The sequence below is a fragment of the Orycteropus afer genome, unplaced genomic scaffold (genome assembly GCF_000298275.1).
Source record: "Orycteropus afer afer isolate SDZICR_OR568_19922 unplaced genomic scaffold, OryAfe1.0 scaffold00032, whole genome shotgun sequence".
Lineage (NCBI taxonomy): Eukaryota > Metazoa > Chordata > Mammalia > Tubulidentata > Orycteropodidae > Orycteropus > Orycteropus afer.
In genome coordinates this window covers 11,222,823-11,243,743 of record NW_006921619.1, presented here as the reverse complement: position 1 = coordinate 11,243,743, position 20,921 = coordinate 11,222,823, and the positions used below count along the sequence as shown (strand labels likewise).

Below are 20,921 nucleotides of genomic sequence, written 5' to 3'. Positions count from 1 at the left end.
TTTTTTTTTTTTTTTTTCTTTCTAGAATTACAATACCCTTGGTTGAGCAGCAGATGAGGTGATTGGCTTGTACTTATAAAGGAATTATGGTTAACTGAAGCTACATTTTTTTTTTTTTTCTCTGAAGCTATATATGGAGCTATAGTTACTGAAGGAGGTGCTTAGGAAACAAGTACCAAAAGAACGGTAGATTCACACATTCCATATTCACGCTCACATCACTGCATCTATTCATTGGAAAAAATCACCTGAATCCCTTTCTTATTCTCCCTCTCTTCTTCTTGCTTTCTTTTTTTAAGTGTATATAGTTGACATCTGTTAAATGGTCATACGATGCAACTCCATTCTACTCCTGTTAAGCTTATATTTTTGATGCATTCAACATTTCTTCTATTCTTTCTACTCTTAGCCCCCTAATTCCAATTGTTATTCCTCTCACCTAGCCTACCAGCCACCAGTTTTTCCCCAACCACTGTATCCTCAACATGCATCTAGTGGGATCTTGCTACCTCATTGCTTTGAATGTGTCACCCTCAAATTATTTCAATGGCTCTTCATTGTCTATAGAATGAAGCTTAAGAATCCTACTGAAGATCTATCATAAGCTAGACACTGTACCAAAGACTGGACCTAAAAGGAGAGCACACCATTACTGCCCTCAAAAAATTCACAGTTTGACAGTGCTTGATGCGACAAGTGCATCGTTAGTAAAGTAGGACCAGACTTTAAGTACCATAGAGATATGAGACAGTACATAAGTTTGGGAATGGTTATTTCTGGTAATCAGGAAAGGCTTCTGAAAGAATTGATGTCTAAGATAAGTCTTATGGGGTAAATAGGAACTCAGTGATGCAGTTTTCTAAGTAGGATGTTTTAGCAGAACTACCATAAAGGAGTGGAGGCTGAAAAGGATAGGAATGATGCAGAAGGGAGAATAAACAGATTGGCATGTTTTAAGGACATATAAGAAAAAACCCTAGAATGATCACCTGGGGGGTAAAGTAAGAAGACACTTGATGAATTTGGATTTAAGCATAGAAGCAATGCTTATAAATAAGTGGCCAACAGGTTGAATTAATTCTGCAAATGTGTTTTGTTGGGCTCCGTAATGTTGGCTCTCTCTGTGTTTGGGGGGTGTGGCTAGAGAGGAGTTAATGTCAACATTATAAAATTTCTGAACTCACTCAAAAATCCACATTTCCAACTTTCCTTAGAAAATCAGAAAATCTGGCAACTCTGGCATCTTCTTGCACAGCAATAATCAGCTGGCACCAGGTAGAAGTGGGCCCTGGAATAGAGTCACCACTATCCTCACTCCCAAGGGAATTCCTTTATGGTGTTTTCTTGCATCTTGCTCGCACTGTTATTTCTCTTTCAATAGAGAAAGCGAGTCCTCCTCTCTTCTGTGTCTCTATCAAAAGTGAGAAAGATGAAAGTTCCTGGGAAGAACATATATTTCAGGAAAATAGGTGAAACATCTTTTTTAGAAGTGAAGATTATTCCTCTGTATTTAAGGTGAAAAAATGTGTTTCTGTCTACAGAATACCAAACAGCCTGTTTCCCTTATATATGTTTTCTGCCTAGCATCTTTTGGGATTTCAGTTGAAGACCTCCAAGTAGAAACAATATAGTGGAAATAGAGATAACAGGTGACACAGTCAGGGAAATGCTTGAAGAAAGTTAATATGGAACTATATGCAAGAGAAGTTAATCACAGGTTAAATCAAAAGAAATAGAAACTTCAAATGAGGCCATTTGGGTGACTTGCTATACTGAATATGGCTATATTGAACATAGTATGTTCCAAGGAAGACCATTGGCATCTAGGAGAGCTACAGAGGCCCAGATGGAGATATGTGGAGGTGGACTCACAGGAACTGGCTGAGTATGGCTGAGTATGGGAAAAGGAGAAGGAGAAATCACAAGTTTCAATCCCAGGTTATGACACAATGGTTTCTACTTTCCCAGAAATGGAGATTAGGAAGGAGTAGAAGGAGTAGATTTAGGAATACATAGAATTTGTTGATGGGCACCATCATTTTGGAGTACAGCTAGAAATACTGGTCTAGATTTTGTGAAAGGGCTTATGAGCCATAGATTAAGTGTGGAAAGAGCATTGAGAAGAGTCCAGAATATGAGGGCTAAATCCTGTCTCTGCCACCATCTTAATGAGAGACCATGGCCAAGCTTCTCAGCTTCACTAAGTATTGGTTTTGTTAGTAGTGAAATGAAGTTCATAATGATATAATACCTTCCTCCTAAATTTTGGAAGGTTTATTAAATGATGAGTGTAAGTGGAATGAATAATGCAAAAAGCAGTAGTGCTAAGTGGTTAGAGGCCAGGATTTAGAGTCAGGTCCTGCGCTCACCTCTTACTGGATCAGTTACTCTACCTTGTTAAGGTTACCTTTCTCCATTTATAAAATGAGGACAGTAATAAAGCCTATCTCAAACATTTTAAGGATTAAGCATAAACCCCAATACATATGTAATTAGCTGGATAAATTTGACAATTATAATGGTAATGGTAGTGATGTTAGGAGTAATAAAGTGCCTGCCTGGTATTGCTAGACCCTCAAAGGAAGTCATTTTTCTTTATCTACTCTGAGTCCCTGGGTGGTTAAAATGGTTAATGTACTCAGCTGCTAAGCAAAAGATTGGAGGTTCAAATTCACCAAGTTCAGCAAAGTGCGTGATCTACTTCAGAAAAATCAGCCAATGGCAACCCTACTGAGCACAGTTCTACTCTGACACACATGAGGTCTCCATGGGTCAGAATCAACTAGACAGTAACAGGTACCTGGTGCCCTGACTATTATTAACTAGCTATATAAACGTGTCCACGTCATTCGGTTTTATCAGGCAGTTGACAGAAAAATACTTTGGAAGGATTGTTCAAATACAGATGGTTGTTTCTTTCTCCACTGTATTTACCTTGTAGTAACATATATTCTATACCAGTTACTAAGCTATGACCTCATTTAGTTCTCATGGAATATGAAGGACAGGAGTCATTATGCCTAATTTACAGAAAAGGAAACTGAGACACAAAAAGCTTAAATGGATTTATACAATTCTCTCCAGAAAAGCAATGTCTTAAATCCAGATCTTCTTGCTCCCAAGGCATGGTTCTATCTCTCCTTGGGGCTCTTCTCAAAGTAGGCTCTACGCTGGAAGGGACTTTGCTGTGCTTCCTGATCATGGATCTTTCCTAAGTTAATGCTTTGCCTGTCAGAGTACTTTAGTTAAAAAAAAAAAAAAAAAAGGAAGGAAGGTCCTTGAAGTTCTCTGAGGGTCCTTGTGCTATCTTTTATTTAAAAAAAAAAAAAAAAAATTCTCTTTAATCTCCACTTTGTGAGGAAAAATTTTTGCAAAAATAATAGGAAATGGAGTCTTAGCTACTAAGGATGGGAAAGTGCTCGGTTTCTCTGTTACTGGTGCACAAGTTCAAATGGTGAACTCAGGGTCATCCCCACTAGACTGTCAGCCTCATGAGTTTAGGGCCCATGTCTGTGTTCTCACCAGCAGCAAGTAGCACTGGGCAGAACAGGAAAAGCCCTATGTCTCCTGACAATAGAAATAAAGGAAAAGGCTCTGGAGTAGAAATCAGCCACCAACTCCTTCTGAGACCTTGGACAAGTTACCACTCTACCATGGACCTCAGTTCCCCACCTGCCCAATGAGAGAACTGAACTAGCTAGCATCTCCAAGCCCTTTCAGATCTGATACTACCACACCCAGTCCAGTGCTCCTACCCACAGGCTACATTGGGTCAGTCTGCATCCTGTTGGATAATTAAGAGATAAATCCCTCCCAAGCCTTCCTTCTCCTCCAGGACTGACTAATTTCTGTGCAGTCTTTGTGTTTACTTAGAACATGCCCTCAACCTTCAGGCTCCCGCTGATCTCAGCTCCCAAATCAGCTCTGCTCATTCTCTGGGAGCCGATAGGGCTTGCTCTGGGGACTGGGAGGAGGAAGAAGGGCCTGGGCCCAAAAGGAAATGAGAAATGGTTAAAAGTTTTCATGAATTTCACTTGTATTCCCCAGCAGGATTCTTCCACTCCAGAGACGTGAGGTCTCAAACACTTCTAGCTGACTCAGAAAAATCTGGAGGTGAAAATGAGCTTCAGAAAAGTGTGACAAAAGTTCATTTTATGCAGGAAATGCAAACAGCACTGGCTCTGGGTGATAGGAAACAGTAGGCAGCTCTCCATGCTGGGGCAGAGAATACCAGAGTGTGAGGTGGGAGTGCAATGGGGAGGGAGTACACGTGGTGTGCTGATTTATGTGCATGTGTGTTCACAGGCTGTTCTTCAATGTACCTTTAGTTTGAATGGTAAAAGCGGAGCTTAAATTCAAGGAAGGCACCGTGCTGTTTCTTTGGTATGCTCATAGACAGAAAAGGCAGTGTGGGAAAGATATTCACTTGTTCATTGAGTGAACAAATATGCATTTGATTGAGTGCCTTCTATTTACATGAACTTGGAACACAGCCGTAATTAAAAGATAAAAATCCCTACGGATCGTGTGCTTACATTGCACTGGAGGAAACTGATAACAAACATTGAGCATAATCCATAGGTAAATTACATCATGAGTAATTTGAAAGTAGGCAAATAAATTAAATACAACAAGGTAAAGGGGATCAATCCAAAAAGTCAGTTGCCCATGGAATCGACTCAGATTCTTGGTGACTCCTGTGTCAGAGTAGAACTGCTCCATAGGGCTTTTATTGGCTGATTTTTTTTTTTTCAAGTAGCTCACCAGTCCTTTCTTCTGAGGCACCCCTGGGTCAGCTCCAACAGCCAACCTTTCAGTCAGCAGCTGAGCATGTTAACCATTTGCTCTACCCAGGGACTTTTGGTGAGGGTATGGGTTACGATTTTCAATATGGCCATCAGTTTAGGCCTTATTGAGATGGTTACATTTGGGCACAGTGTTGAAGAAGAAGACTAAGTCAGCCATGTAGCTTTCTGTGGGAAAAGTTCCAACCAGAGAGACCAGTAAATGCAAAGACCATAAAGTGGAAAAATGCTTGGTGTGTTTGAAGAACAGCTAGGATAGCAGTATTACTGAGCAGAGCAAGAAGGATAAGAATGGGAGAAGACAGACACGTACAGGTGGGAAACAAGGAAAGAGGACCCAGAGCAACAGGGGTCTGGGAAATAGGGTATTGGCATTTGACTGCTAGCCAGAAGGCTGTTGGTTCAAACCCACCAGCCACTCCTCGGAAGGAAGGTTGGGCAATCTACTTCCTTAGTGATACCGCCTCGGAAACTCAAGGAGGGGTCTCTCCAAGTTGGCTCCGGCTCATTGGCAATGAGTTTGGTTTTTTGATTTTCTAACTGCTGGTAAACCATCACAGAATTTGCAAGCAGCCATCATACTCACTATCTCTTTTCACCTCCTGACTCTAGCCTGTTGCCCTCAAGTCAACTCTGACTCATAGAGACCCTTGTGTGTCTGAATAGAACTGTGCTCCATAGGGTTTTCAATAACTGATTTCTCACAAGTAGATTGCCAGGTCTTTCTTCCAAGACACTTCTTGGTGGACTCAAACCTCCAACTTTTTGGTTAGCAGTTGAACGTACATTAACCATCTGCACCACCTAGAAACTGAGAAATGAGGCCTGGGAAAAGTAATGTGCTTATAAGTGTTTAACAACTAGGCGGGGGCGAGGGCATCCTGACTTGGAGCTGTAAATACTCCCATTATGGACGATTACAAGCTATCAAGCTAATGTCACTGAACATAGTGAGAAAATATGTGCAGTAGCCCATCATTCACAACTCAAATGGAATAGACACTTAAAACCTCAAGAGCACAGATAAGAGTAAAACATTAAAATATTAGAAAGAGATGACTTTTATATGATTTATTTGTTTTTAATATAATTGATTTAAGCTTATGAAACTTAATTTTTAATAATGAATGTGTTTAACAACCAAATTGAAAAAACCAAACTCACTGCTGTCGAGTCAGATCTGATTCATAGCGACCCCTCCTTGGGTTCCCAAGGCAGTATCACTACGGAAGTAGATTTCCCAACCTTCCTTCTGGGGAGTGGCTGGTGGGTTTGAACTGTCAGCCTTCTGGTTAGCAGTCAAATGCCTTAGGCACTACGCCACAACAGGGTTGCAAAATTCCCAAAAACTTGACAACTTGCTCTTGTCAGCTGGTATTAGCTGGTGCCACTACACCACTGCCTGAAGAACTTAAAGTGACACACAACAAACAGTGAGTAGCAGAGCAGTAACTGGAACCCAGGTCTTGTGTTTCAAAGTCCAGTATTCTTGAAGGATTCCTATGTAAATATTTGAGGATGTAAATTTCGGCCAGGGAAAGGCAAGATCCTGGACGGTAACAGACCACACCAACTCACACATTCCTGGAAACTTCCAGTGACTGAGCCTGCTGAGACAAGTCCTGTCTTGCAGCTCCAAAACTAACCAGTTGTCATGGAGTTCTATTCCAGTACCATACATGTCAGAGTAGAAATTACCATGCCTTTTTCCAAATTAGGAATCCTGGTAGTGTAGTGCCTAAGGCGTTTGACTGCTAACCAGAAGGCTGTTGGTTCAAACCCACCAGTCACTGCTCAGAAGGAAGGTTGGACGATCTACTTCCATACTGACACCACCTTGGAAACCCAAGGAGAGGTTGCTATGAGTCAGATACGACTCTACTGCAGTGGGTTTGGTTTGGTTTTTTTGGTTTTCCAAATTATCTTTGAGTGGACTCGAACCTCCAACTTCTTGGTTAGCAGCCAAATGTTTTAACTGTTTGCACCACACAGGGTGTCCCAGCTCAGCACTTGAGTAATCACAGCCTTCACCCCAGGCCAGATTGAAACACACCTTAAACCAGGCTGCTGTGGCTGCAGAAAAGCACAACGACCCTTTGTTTTTTCCCGTCCTTAGGCTATTTTCCTGCCCCAAACAGTTTGAGGCCCAGCCTCAGAGCTGTGGAGATTTGCATGTGAATGAGTCGGGCTCAGAAGTCCCAGAAGGGGTGGGGTAGGGAAGTCTGAGACATTTACTGGCCAAAGAGAGTATAAATCCTGTCTTGACCCTGCTACCCAGCCAGGATTCCCAGACTCTCCCCACCCACCAGCCCTTACCCCTCTCCCATTGAGACGGTGAGCTCTGCCAGTTTCCCACCTGCAGGATGTCTGCTTCTCTGGCTTGAGGCAGGACCCCCTCCCAGCCAACTCTTTCTTCTCCCCAGGCTCATGCTGCCAGGAGACCATCCAGCAAATGTTCAGTCCTTCCTGGCAACAGTGGAATGCGGCCCCCTAGGACCAGCTAGCTGTTTCCTCTGGTCCCCATATCTTTTTTATGGTGTTTAACATTTGCATGTACACAATACCTTGTTAGGGGCTTTCCCAGTTTTGTTAGGAGGTCTTTACTCTGATTAACAAATAACAAATAAGAATGTTGTACTGAAAATATTAGGATATCTTCCTGGTCCTGGTTCTGTGGTTAACTGGCCATGTGCATTTGAACAAGTTATTTGACTTCTTTGAGCCTCAGTTTCTCTATATAAGGGGGGAAAAAAAAACCTCACTGCCATGGAGTCAGATCCAACTCGTAGTGACCTCTCCTTGGGTTTCTCAGGCATTATCACTAGGGAAGTAGATTGCCCAACCTTCCTTCCAAGGAATGGCTGGTGGGTTTGAACCACCAGCCTTCTGGTTAGCAGTCAAATGCCTTAGGCACTATGCTACCATGTTGTTGTTGTTGTTGTTATGTGCCGTCGAGTCGTCCTCTAAAATAATCCTTTGAGCACAGAAAAGTGAAGAGACTCCTGGACTCGATACTGTCCTCTTGTGGATGATGATTCCCATATTACTCCAGTCTTCACTGATAAAATAAGGGCAATATCTTCCCCATGCCTCCTACCCACCCTCTCCCAGAATTGTTAGGAGACTTTGTAGAGTGCAAAAAACTGAATACATATAAAAAAGACCCCTGCCAAAGTGGGAGACCGAGATGAGAGGGCTTTCTAAGTTCCTTTCCAGCTCTTTCCGCCTGTGATCTGGGTCCCTTACAAAAGGAGAAATCTATGTTAATAACTTCAGAGAGGTTAGGAACGAAGGAGTGAAACCTGGAAATAAGAGGATATCTAGTTCAATCCCTTAATTCTTCATACACATGTAGTCACCTACGCACCATCACTGCTGGAAAGATATGATCTCTGTTGACTGGATCTCAGCAGTCCTGTTTTTCTCACTAATTTTCTGAGTACTGACTATATACCAGGCACCTTTCTGAGTGTTTTACATATATTAACTTGTCATACTCACAATGATCCCATTATATAAACATTAATACTATTATTTTCAATACCTTACAGATGAAAAACTGACATAGAAAGTGTTTCAGTGATTCTAAACATCAAAGATTTGGTAAAGACTCAAGTACAACACATATAAAGATAAGGTCCCACCTGATCCAGCCTCAGTAGGGGGTTTCATCCAAAGAAACAGAAAACTGAGAGAAATGAAAAAAAAAAAAAAAAATGAAAGCAGTTCTCACAATTTGATTCACTTTCTTAAGAAAACACCAAAGGAAGAGATGCTCTTAAAGACAGTCTTCTTGGATAGCTTCTCTATGTATATCTCTCTTGCTTTCAGTCTCCTATAATTCACATCACAGCTCCTGACCAATCTCTCTCTCTCTTTCTCTCTCTCTCTCCTTCTCTCTCTCTCTCTCTCCTCCCCCTGTCCCCCAAAGTCTTCATGAGCTCTAAATGAAGAGTGTTTTCTCTATCTTCCTGCATATATCCACTTACACCCCATCCACTGACTCCCTCTTGGATCTCAGGCATTAAAAACTGTCCCTTGACATGCACTGTTAGTTGTTACTAGGCACCATAGAGTTGGCTCCAACTCACAGCAACCTTACGAACAACAGAAGGAAACACAGCCTGGTCCTGTACCATCCTCACAATCATTGTCATGCTTGAGCCCACTGTTGCAACCACTAAGGTAATCCATCTCATTGAGGAACTTCTGCATCATCACTGACCCTCTACTTTACCCAGCATGATATCCTTCTTCAGGAATTGGTCCCTTCTGATAACATAACCAATATAGTAGAGACGGAGTCTGGTCATTCTCACTTCTAAGGAGCATTCTGGCTGTACTTCCTCCAAAACAGATTGTTCATTCTTCTATCACTCCATGATATATTCTATATTCTTCACTAACACTACACATGCAATGCCATATGTGAATTATAGTTATTCTGAGTTTCTTACTTGTTTTACCAGAATTTTATTTTCATCATATTGTTTGTGTAGAATGAAAGCGAAGTGTTAATCTATTTTTCAGATCTGTTAGGACCTTATGGCTAGGAAAAATGAAAGGTGATGACAGAGCTAGAGGGATTGAAGGCCAACCTTGAACCTCCAGGCTGGGTTAGTTGCCCTCCTATGTGTGCTATTTGTTGGCCTAAACTGACTGGCTTTATACCATTGGGTAAAAGCTAGAGGGAAGCAGCCTTGGGCCCAACATTTTGTAAGAAAATACTTTTAAAATACAAAAGCAGAGGGGGGAAATATTACCTGTATTTCCACCAGGCATTGTTAAACACCAGTTGCCAATTGTTGTCAAGTAAATTCTGATTCCTAGAGACCCCATGTGTGTCAGAGTAGAACTATGCTCCACAGGGTATTCAATGCTGATTTTTTAGAAGTAGATTGCTAGTCCTTCCTTCTGAGCTGCCTTTTGGTGGACTCAACCTACCGGTCTTTCAATTAACAGCTGAGCATATTAACCATTTTCACCACCCAGGGACTCCACCTCTAATTGCTAACAATTTGCTCTAATTCCTACCACTTTTCACTTTCTTATTATTTTTAAGGTGCTCTGGTGGTGTACTGCCTAAGGCATTTGACTGCTAACCAGAAGGCTGGTGGTTTAAGCCCACCAGCCACTCTTTGGAAGGAAGCTGGGGCAATCTTCTTCCGTAGTGATACCACCTCGGAAACCTAAGGAGGGGTCGCTATAAGTCAAATCCGACTTGATAGCATACAACAACAACATAATATCTTTTTCGTAAAAGTTTTTCCACACTTGGAATTTTTTTCCTTTAGGTGATATTCCCAAATATCGGGTCAAGATAGAACTTTCTAAGTGAAGGATGATCCAAAATGACCTGATCTGTTTTGTGATGTAGTAAATTTCTCATCTTTAAAACTGTTTATGAAAAAGTGGTATGATTTCTTGATGATGGTGTGTTAGAAAGGTAAGGGATTAGACTAGGTGATTTGCATGGCTCCAAGAACCTATGGGAATGTGATTCTCCAATTTCAGTCACAAATATCAGTCTTACTCCTTGTCTCAAATTGGTTCCTTTCAACCTGTATCAAATATTTATTTGTGTATAATAAACCATTCTACAACCTAGCAGTTAAAATATGTTTTATTATTATTTGCTCATGATTCGGTGGGTCAGGAGTTTGGGCTGGGCTCAGTGAGATAGTCTCTTTGCTGGATTCACCCAGGATCATTTATGTGGCTAATAGTGGCTTACCTGAAGCTTAAAAGTCTAAGAAGTCCTCACTCACTCATCTGATGGTTGGTGGTGGTTATCAGCAGTTTGGTCTAGGAGACCTCAATTGGAACAGCTCATCCCCACCTCATGGCCTTTGATTCTCCAGTGGGCCTGACAGGTCTTCTTTATATGGTAGCCTCAGGGCAGTAGTCCATATTAGAAAGAGGTACAAAGTGCCTCAATACCTAAACTGGTGAGTGATACAGCCCTTCTGGAACATTACTTGCTTTTTGTCAAAGCAAGTCACAAGGGCAGTCCATGAACAGCAAAAATTTATTGCAAAAAGTCTGTGTACAGGAATAGAAAGGATTATTGTGGGCATTTTTGCAAACAATCTACCACAGTCCACTCTCTGGCCAAAATAATTCATGTCTCTCCCATGTGTGACATCCATTTACCCCTTCCCCAAAAGTCTTACTCCACTAGCATATTAGGCTTGAGGTCCTGCACCCACCATCTAAGCAAGTTCAGAGGCAGATGAGACATCAAGGGGTTAGCTACTCAGGTGCTTAGTTGTGGTTTCTTTTGATCCAGAGACCTCTGAACAACAACAAGTTATCTACCTTCCACACACTCATTATTTTCTTCTCTTGGTGATACAAGAATAATATAACCACAGTAGAACACCCAATGAAAAACAGGAGCAGCAGAACATATAGCAGTTACTGCTCCATGGTAATTTTGAAATCCAATCAGCCACATGTTCCCTACCCTAGGGACTGGCTCTTGATTAGAGCCCAGTTCTGCTCCCTGGGAGTAGTTCCTCACTCCATTGCTCGCTGTGGGTTTTGATTCTCTCCTCTAATCTCAGCTCTACTTCTGGCATCTTGGCTCCAATATCTGAGACAATCTTCCCTTTTCATAAGAAATGGCACATGCAAGCAGCTGAGTAGCCTTTTCAGCTTGCTTCCCATGCATAAAAACCAAACTCACTGCCATCGAGTTGGATCGACTCATAGCGACCCCTCCTTGGGTTTCTGAGGCGGTATCGCCACAGAAGTAGATTGCCCAATCTTCCTTCCGAGGAGTGGCTGGTGGGTTTGAACCACCAGCCTTCTGGTTAGGCATTTGGCCAGCGCTCCTCTGGTGATGTAGTGCCTAAGGCATTTGACTGCTAACCAGAAGGCTGGGGGTTCAAACCCACAGCCACTCTTGGAAGGAAGACTGAGCAATCTACTTCCATAGAGATACCACCTCAGAAACCCAGGGAGGGGTTACTGTGAGTCAGAACCAACTTGAGGGCAATGAGTTTGTTTCTTTGTTTTTCCCATGCATAGGAACCTGGGGCTTAGGAATCTCTTTCCATTTTGAATTGTTCTCAGTCATGTTTAGTCCAAGCTAGTACATCTCTCTTAAAAAAATTTTTTGGATCTCCTAGCCAGAAGAGGGGCGCTCTGGTAGCATAGTGGCTAAGGCACTTGACTGCTAACCAGAAGACTGGTGGTTCAAATCCACCAGCCACTCCTCGGAAGGAAGATGGGGCAATCTACTTCCGTAGTGATACTGCCTTGGAAACCCAAGGAGGGGTCGCTATGAGTCAGGTCCGACTCCATGGCACATAACAACAACAACAGCCAGAATAGAGTCCATTTCTGATACAGTTCTTTTCAAAATGGGCCTCTCTCTACCTTGGAGGACATGTCAGTGTGGTATGGAATAGTGTTAAGATTCTTAGAAGTCTTTTTGTCTAGCTGATAAGGAATACTAGGCACTGCCTTAAATATTTCTAAGACCAAAGAGTCTTACAGCCACACCTTTTATTTGATGGTTACCTGGAAGCCATTTTTAATTTTTTTTAATGCATTTTATTGAAATATAATTTATGTACAATTTATTTATTTTAATTTTTGCAGTGTTCCTTCCCCTCTCCTCTGATGCCTGGTAACTAACAAAGTTTCCTTCCATATATAGAGTTTTCCTTGACTTTTTACAGTAATGAACTAATACTATATTTGGCCTTCTGTGATTGACTTCTTTCACTCAGCATAAAGTCCTCCAAGTTCATCCATGTTCTGCAGTGTTTTGCAGATTCTTTAGTGTTGCATAGTATTCCATCATCTATATGTACCATAGTTTGGTTATCCTTTCTTCTGTTGATGGGCACCTAGATAACTTCCATCTTTTTGCTATTGTGAATAGTGCTGCAATGAACAGGGGTGTGCATATATCTGTTCTTGTCCTGAATCTCACTTTTTTAGGATATATACCTAGTAATAGGATTGCTGGGGCAAATTGTATTCCTAATTCCAACTTTTTAAGGAATCACCATGCTGTTTTCCACAGTGGTTGTATCATTTTACAGTCCCACCAGCAGTGTGAGAGAGTCCCAATCTCTCCACATCTTTGCCAGCATTTGTTATTTTCTGTCTTGTTGAATTTTGCCGTTAGTGCTGGGGCCATTTTTAATTTTGAAATAATCTTGCTAGTGGAGAGGCTGGGGATGAGAAATAATCTTGTTATCCAGCCCAGCTAGTCTGGGTCTTCTATATTTCCTCTAAATTTTGCTTGCACATTGAAGACATTTGTTTTTGAAGTACCTTGTTGTATATAGCCAGAAACATATAATCAACACTTTAAACATTCTGCTTAGAGATCTGGTTAGCCAGATCCGTAAGTTTATTATGTACATTTCTACCTTCTGAGTTATCCACAGGCAACAATTGTGCCAATTGTTTTACCACATTACTCAAGTTTCTTTTTTCCAAGCCTCTCTTAGTTTCCCCACCATTTTTCTGACTTTCACTTGCCACCCAGCCCCAAAACCAAGGCCACATGTTCTAGTGTTTTGTTACTGCAACATCCTACTTCTGGTAACATTAACTATATCAGTCAGGGTACAGTCAGAAAAGCAGAGCCACACTATGAGTATTATGAGATAAAGGACACTTATGGGTATTTTTTCAAGTTGCCATTGAGTTGATTTCAACTTATAGTGACCCCATGTGTTTCATTAGAATTCATGTAATTATAGGAAAAGCTGAGGAAGTAGAAGTCAGGAAAAGGAGTAGGAGGATCAGAGAAAAAGTCACTACACTAGTCAGTTGTCCTGAAGTCCTGGCATGGATAGAAATATCGAAGCCTGTAGGGAAATCTGAGAAGTCAAGTCTGTCTAACAGCAGAAGTGGGAATGTGAAGGGGAGCTAATGGAGATGTCTCTGAAGACTCGTTGGCCATCTATGTAGCTACTCTCTCTGGGGGACTGCTTCCAAGCATCTGGTGGCAGGCCTGGGTCACTGTTGTTCATCAGGTCCAGTGGTCAGGGAGAAGAGCTTGATACAGAGTGAAGAATGCACACAAGTTAGAATCTGTTGGCTCCATCTGCGTCTGTCCATCTAGGTACCTCACCACAAAACAGCCTTCAGAGAGTAATCACTACTGCCTTCCAAGCCATACACATCCCTCTTTTGCCCAACTACAACAGTGAAGGAGATTTGGGGAAATTTAGTCCCTGGATTAACTAAACCAACAATAGAACAATCCACACCCTCTGACTGTCTGCCTAAATTAAGCCTTTAAAGCTCTACAAGGTCCCAAAGAAAATTTCAGAGGAACTCCAGATTGTAGCTTGGGGACATTGACAATAAAAACCATTTGGATGGCATTTTGGTGAGACATTTGGTCTTCATTGGTTTGTCTCATGTCTTAAAAGAGCACTGGCTTGGGAATCAAGATGCTGCAGTTGCGTTTGGATCCACCATTCGCTAGCATACGATCTTGCCCAGTTCATTTAAACTGCTGGGGCTTCGCTTTCCCATCCATAAAATGAGAGAAAAAAAAAAAATCTTTCTCCATGCATTGCTCCAGAGAGCTGATTAGCACCTATCAACTATTAGCATACCTTGGAAGTTCTGATGTCATGATTCTATGAACCAGTGGAAAGCAGTAGTAGCTGTTCTCCCATGGAAATCTGGCCAACTTCCTGCTGCCCTACCTCAGATTTTGCCAGCAGGTTTGTGCTGTTTCTACTGTGTTAGAAAATGCATAGAAAACAAACTCTGACCTCTCCTCTATAGATCTCTCCTCTCAGCTCTGTGTCCTCACCAGAGCTTCTCCCTTAAACTGGGGAAGATGGCAAGAACCTGAATACTTCTAACTAGTAAACCAGTTGCTGTCAAGTCCACTCTGACTCATGATGACCCCATGTATGTCAGTGTAGAACTGTGCTCCATAGACTTTTCAATGGCTAGATTTTCAGAAGTAGAGCACTTTCTTCTTAGAAGAGGCCTTTCTTCTGAGGAGTCTCTTGGTGGACTTGAACCTCCAATGTTTCCTTTAGCAGCTGAGCTCATTAACTATTTGCACCACTCAGGGATCCTGAAAGGGTGTAACAGGCCTTGGCTATTCCCTCTGCTTAGATGGTCTCCTTAAAACCCCCTAATCCTCTACCCATTATCTCCACCTACCTAAATCCAACTCACTTTTAAGTCTTCACCTCAAAGGGCTTTCTCTTCAGCTACACATTTTCTGATTCCCTTCAGCTGGACATAATTTTTCCCTTCTTTAAATCCTGGGGCTACCTGTCTTTCCTTACAGTTATACACCCTGACAATGCTGTGACACATAGACTTATCTAATTCTCCCCTAATTTTCATTTCCCTCAGGCAGAAGACTTATTTATTAAGCTCATGCAATAAATAAGTAATTCTGGCATCCCCCTCACACACACACACACACACACACACACATTATAGTCCAGATAGAACTTTGTGTATAAATGCTTGTTGAATTGAGTTGAAAGGAAAAAAATAAAAATAAAAAAATGAGGGCATGCATGCACATGTTAGTGCTCTAAGTAGCAATGACCTAAAGGTGGCATAGTGCCTGAGGCACTTGACTGCTAACCAAAAGGCTGGCGGTTCAACCCACCAGCCACTCTTCGGAAGGAAGGTTGGGCAATCTACTTCCACAGAGATACTTCCTCAGAAACCCAACTCCAACTCAATGGCAGCGAGTTTGTTTTTGGTTTGCTTAAAGGAAAGTGGTTGCCCACAGTAAGAAATATAAAAAGGAAGAACCTGTGATCTTTAGCCACATGGCAATCTATCATTATGAACTTTGTGTCTGCATTTGATAAGACCTTTCCCACCATTATGTTGGCATGATGACCTCAGAGATGGGACAGTCCAACAGAAGATACAGCTTAATCACTCACTGTATTCAGAGGTAAATGATCTTTGTAGAACTTGACAATCCACAGCTGGGACTGCAAATATTAACCAGGGCCAGTGACCCCTTTGTTTAGGTTATGGCTGGAGCTCTCATTGAGCTACATCCTCTCTGGAAGACAGTCCATTCACACAAGATAGGGTTTTAAAAGGTCCTTGAGCTAAAACATTGTTAGGCCAAGTGTCTGTGTCTTTTGTCATGTACTCTCTGGGTTGGCGCATTCCTTTCCCCCAGTGTCAGTATAGTTCCAAAACAAATTGATATCAGAGGATGCTCATGGTTATCTTTCTGCCGTTGGGAAAATCAATTCCCCTCTCTGGATCTCAGTTTTCTCTAGAAGGAAAGAGATTAAAGTAGCTCTAAAAGGTCTCTCTAATATTCCAAGATTCTATTCTGGGTTACAGGTTGAATTTCCAGGGCTCCAGGCTACTAGCTTTCTCTTCCCTGCTTTTAAAAGTGTATATGCTTCGTATTTTCCCATGGGTGCCACCTGAGCACGTTCACCTGGTCTCTGGGTTAGTGTGGCTCTGCAGGTGATGACACTTTAACTGCCATCATGAAATAGTTCTTAAGCCCAGACGTTACAAGGAAGGAGGTTATTTATCACACACACTCTCATGAGGCATGTCCCTCAATCCAAATGATCTCTGGTTGGTTTCACTTGAAAATATCTATGTTACAGGCACTACAGAACCAAAGAGGCCATGGAGAAGTTACATGAAAGAAATTGCTGTGAATGGGAACTGTTAATGATAAAAGCATGTCTTTTCATTCATAATTGATTCTGTTTTAAATCGTCATAGACCACAAACACGTTCAAGTTCTTCAGCAGGCAGTAATCTGTGTCTGTTGAGACTCCTGTTCCCCATCTTATAGTTGGTTTATTTAATGTATAAGTATACATATAATGACCTGTTGTTAGCATACTAATATGTTAGGATCAGAAGGGAACCTAGAGCCCAGCTTGTTCAAACCCCTGTTTTGTAGGTGAGTAACTGAGAGCAGATAGATACAGCAATTTGTGTAGAAACAGGAATAGGACCCAGGTCCTCCAACTGCCAAGTCCATACTCTTTACTTACTCCAAAGCAGAGGTCATAGGATGGTACATTGCAGTTCATGCTACTAATCATAGAAGAATGCCTCCCCAGTTTAACTGATTTTTATTCCACAACATACTAGAAATAAGCAAACAAAAGTGCAACTAATGGGCTAATAAGTAGACAGGAAATAAACACTCCTTAAGGAGGACAAGGGAGCTCTGGTAGCATACTGCCTAAGGCACTTGACTGCTAACCAGAAGGCTGGTGGTTCAAACCCACCAGCCACTCCTCAGAAGGAAGGTTGGGCAATCTACTTCCCTAGTGATACCACCTCGGAAACCCAAGGAGGGGTCACTACGAGTTGGATCTGACTCCACCGCAGTGTGTTGCACTTTTTGGTGTTAAGGAGGCAAAAGAATTTCAAAGACATTATAGTCTGGGAACATTCAATGCAGGGCAAGCAACACAACCCAACTCAATACCTTGAGTTGATCATTTTAATGTAGTATCATGATAGTTGACTTTCATAATGATGTCTCTGGATGAGAAAGAAAGGGCAGTATGTTTCACTTAAGAAAGCAAGGATTTCTGTAAAGTACTTTTGAAAAGCATACATCTAAAATGTTCTGTTTTGTTATCATTATTAATTGTTAGTAGGTAAACCTTCAGCTATCTGGAAAATTCAGTTAATGAAAATAACACACCATCTGAGACATTCAAAGAAGTGACATTTCAGTTGTGTGCAGAAAGGCACATTGTACAGTAATAAGGCTAGTGTGAGTTCAGCTGGTGTCTGCACCAAAGAGGAATAAATAGCAAAACATGATGTCATCTTCTGTTTACACTTTAATTCCCAAAGTTAGTGATTAATTGTCCTTGAGTTTTGTTGCCAGGGCAAACTGTTTTTCTTTAAAGCTTCCACTTATTTTAGATAAATAAACCATTAATTTCAGAACAGAGTGTCAAATAGCATGATAGTTTTGACATACTTAATTAATGAGAAAAAAAAAAAAGAAAGATAGAAAGAATCCATTAGAAACTACTAGAAATAGGCAGCCTTTGAGAATTCTGCTTTAATACATTTGAAATGCAGGAGAAATCATTCTTGGTAAGGAATTTTCTCATGCATCTTGATGAATGTGGCAGTCCAGAGGTTGCAAACACAAACACAAGTCTTAAAGAATTGGATTAGTTGTAACATGATGGAGTAGTGGGTAGGCCAGGGGGTAGGCCAGGTATTCATAGTCAAATAAATAATCCAACCAGATACTGTATTGTGATTCACAAACCAAATCCACAGAAAATCAGCTTTAGGCAACCAATTTAGATCTTTGCTTGGGTCACTGAATTTATATAGAGCCTCTGGCTTTTTCAAAGCAGGGCATTATTTCAGCAAATAGGCATTTTTTTGTATCTTCACACGCACACACACACACGCACATACACACACACACTTTTCTGGATGATTTCAGTCATCTCTGTGTTACTTAGGCTACCTATTAAATACAGTACTGATTACATGACTTCCCTATTCAAAGGTTTTCAATGTCTTCCCTTACCCACAGAATTAAGCATCACTTCTTATCAGGGCATTCAAGATCAACCACCATCTAATTTCGACCTATCCTTCCAAATATGTGTTCTACACTCCCCACAGACTCCCAGGCTCAGAACATCTTGCACTTTTAATTCTTGAAACAAGTATTTATTGGGTATCTACTATGTGTCAGGCCTTGTTTATGCACCAAAGACACATCTGTAAGGAAAACAAAGCCCTGTCCTCCTGCGATTTACATTCTAATGGGGGATCTTCAGAGGGCATTCACAGTGAGTTAAAGCACTTGTCACACCATGGCACTCAGCCTGTGTCTATTTTCCTCAACTTGAATACAGCTTCCCTGTGAAAAGAAATATGTCTTACTCCTCTCTCATCACTGCTTTGCTCAGTGGCAGGGACACACTGGGTGCTCAATGAAAGACTGATACAGTGGATATAATTTCTTGCCTTTGGAAATGTGGTATATTGCTATTGCATATGGAACCCATCTGTGAAGCTATCAATACTTTTAATTTTAACACTGAATTAATTCCAATAAATAAACCTTTTGGTTGTCAACAGGAATGACAAACATCAAGCTACGTCTAATGAAACTAAACAAAATAAATGTAACAGTGACTGAGGGTTGCACTGACTTAACCTGCAGTGTGTCTTTCAAACCCCCAAATCCTCTTCCCTTGGGTTCCGCAGGCTGCTTGTTCTACTCAGGAGCAGCCAACGGCCTTTTTCCCCCTGGAGACCAGCAGAGAAGCACCCTGGGGAAGCTGCTTATCATGTTCCCTTTCCCTTTGACTCCAAAGGTAGACACTGAAGACCAAGTGTTGGCGATCTTCTGTGGCAGGGAGACCACGGACACAGAGCAGACCCCTGGCCAAGAAGCAGTCCTTTCCCCTGGCTCCTTCATGTCCATCACTTTTCGGTCAGATTTCTCCAATGAGGAACGATTCACAGGCTTTGATGCCCACTACATGGCTGTGGGTAAGTTAGGACTGGGTGCCTCATCCCTGGGACTCCCTCTCTCTCTAAAGATTGAAACTGCCTTGTACATTTGCCCTTTCTTCTCCACTTTTACTTCCCCCTCCTCACTCCCTTCTTCCTCTAGTGAAGAGCACTGTAAGGAGGCTGTTGTCTATGAGATTCTTTATCATTCCTCTTCCACTCACATTTCTCCCCACCACCACCACCACCAATTTACCTTTCCAGTTTCAAGCTCCATATTTCTTCATCTGGCACTCAAAGCCTTCCACAGTCTGGCCTCAGTCTCTTTGCCAATTTAGCTCTGCATACCCCTCTTCATAAACAGTATTTCCACTACTTTCTTTAAAAAAAAAAAAAAAAAATCCAACTCATTGTCTTGGAGACGATTCTGACTCATAGTGACCCCCATAGGGTTTTGAAGGTTATAAATCTTTATGGAAGCAGACTGCCTCATCTTTCTTCCATGGAGTGGCTGGTGGGTACAAAGCAATGCCTTTTGGTTAGCAGCCAAATGCCTTAACCAGTGCACCACCACAGTTCCTTTCCACTGCTTTCTAGTCAGACTAAAATACTCTTTATTCCCCACATTTGCTCTGGACTCTCCAAACTTCTCTCCTTGAAGGCTCTGTCCCCCATGTCTGAAATGCCCTTTTGCACTCCACTTTCATAATATCATGACTGAGTTCTCCATAGCCTTCAAGATTGAGATCAAAATCCACCACTGCTCTGAAGTTCTGTCCTTCACCTACAAGTAGTTTCTCATTCCCAATAGAGGGACAATCTTCTCCCAGCCTCCCCTCACCATACATTTCCAGCTTGTGATGGACTTACTCTTGAGCAGCAGTGTGGTAGTGTGGAGGAGATTCAGGGCTAGGAAAAGAATCCCAGGGGGGATTGTGCATTTGCTCTGTGACCTTGGGCCTGTCACTTGCCTGGTCTGACACTTGACACCTTTCTCTGTGAGGTAACAATAATCCCATAAATTTGACTTTCTTCAAGGTGTTGCTAGAGGGTCAAATGTAAAATAATGCCAATGAATGTGCATATAAAAATTGTGAAGTGAAATGCAAATGGTGGTGATGATTCCTCAGCGTCCTCTTTCCTCTACTGTAAACCCTTCAAGGGCAGGAAATGCATCCTTTTTTTCCCAACAGTATGAAAAGTGTCAAACATACTAAACCAAACTCTGCCAAAGAGTCAATTTCAACTCAACCCTCTTTGGGTTTCTAAGGCTGTAAATCTTTGCGGAATATTGCCCCATCTTTCTTCCGTGGAGTGGCTGGTGAGTTTGAACCGCCATTCTCCTGGTAAGGAGCAGTCAAATGCATTAGGCACCATGCTACCAGAACTCTTTATCAAACAAACAGTAAAATTGAAAGATTTTACAGTGAACATCTGCTGTTTACCACAAAGATTCTACTATTTATTTTTTATTTTTCTTTTTTTAATTTATTGTGATTTGGGTGAAAATTTACAGAGCAAATTCACTTTCCATAGAGCAGTTCACATATACTTTGTCTCATGTCATTGACCACAGGTTACCACAATGCAACAGCTCCCCTCCCACTTCCTCCCCATAGTTACCTCTTCCCAGTGACCATCCCTCCATATTCTCCT

At 41.7% G+C, this 20,921-nt stretch overlaps 1 protein-coding gene across 1 annotated transcript in view; it reads left to right on the top strand.

Moving 5' to 3' along the window:
- The window catches only part of MASP1 (MBL associated serine protease 1), a 100,927-nt gene that overhangs the window by 8,562 nt on the left and 71,444 nt on the right, over positions 1-20,921 (top strand). The window contains exon 3 of the mRNA XM_042780287.1: positions 19,127-19,304. Coding sequence (XP_042636221.1) covers positions 19,127-19,304 — 178 coding nt within the window. The remainder of the gene's footprint in view (positions 1-19,126; positions 19,305-20,921) is intronic.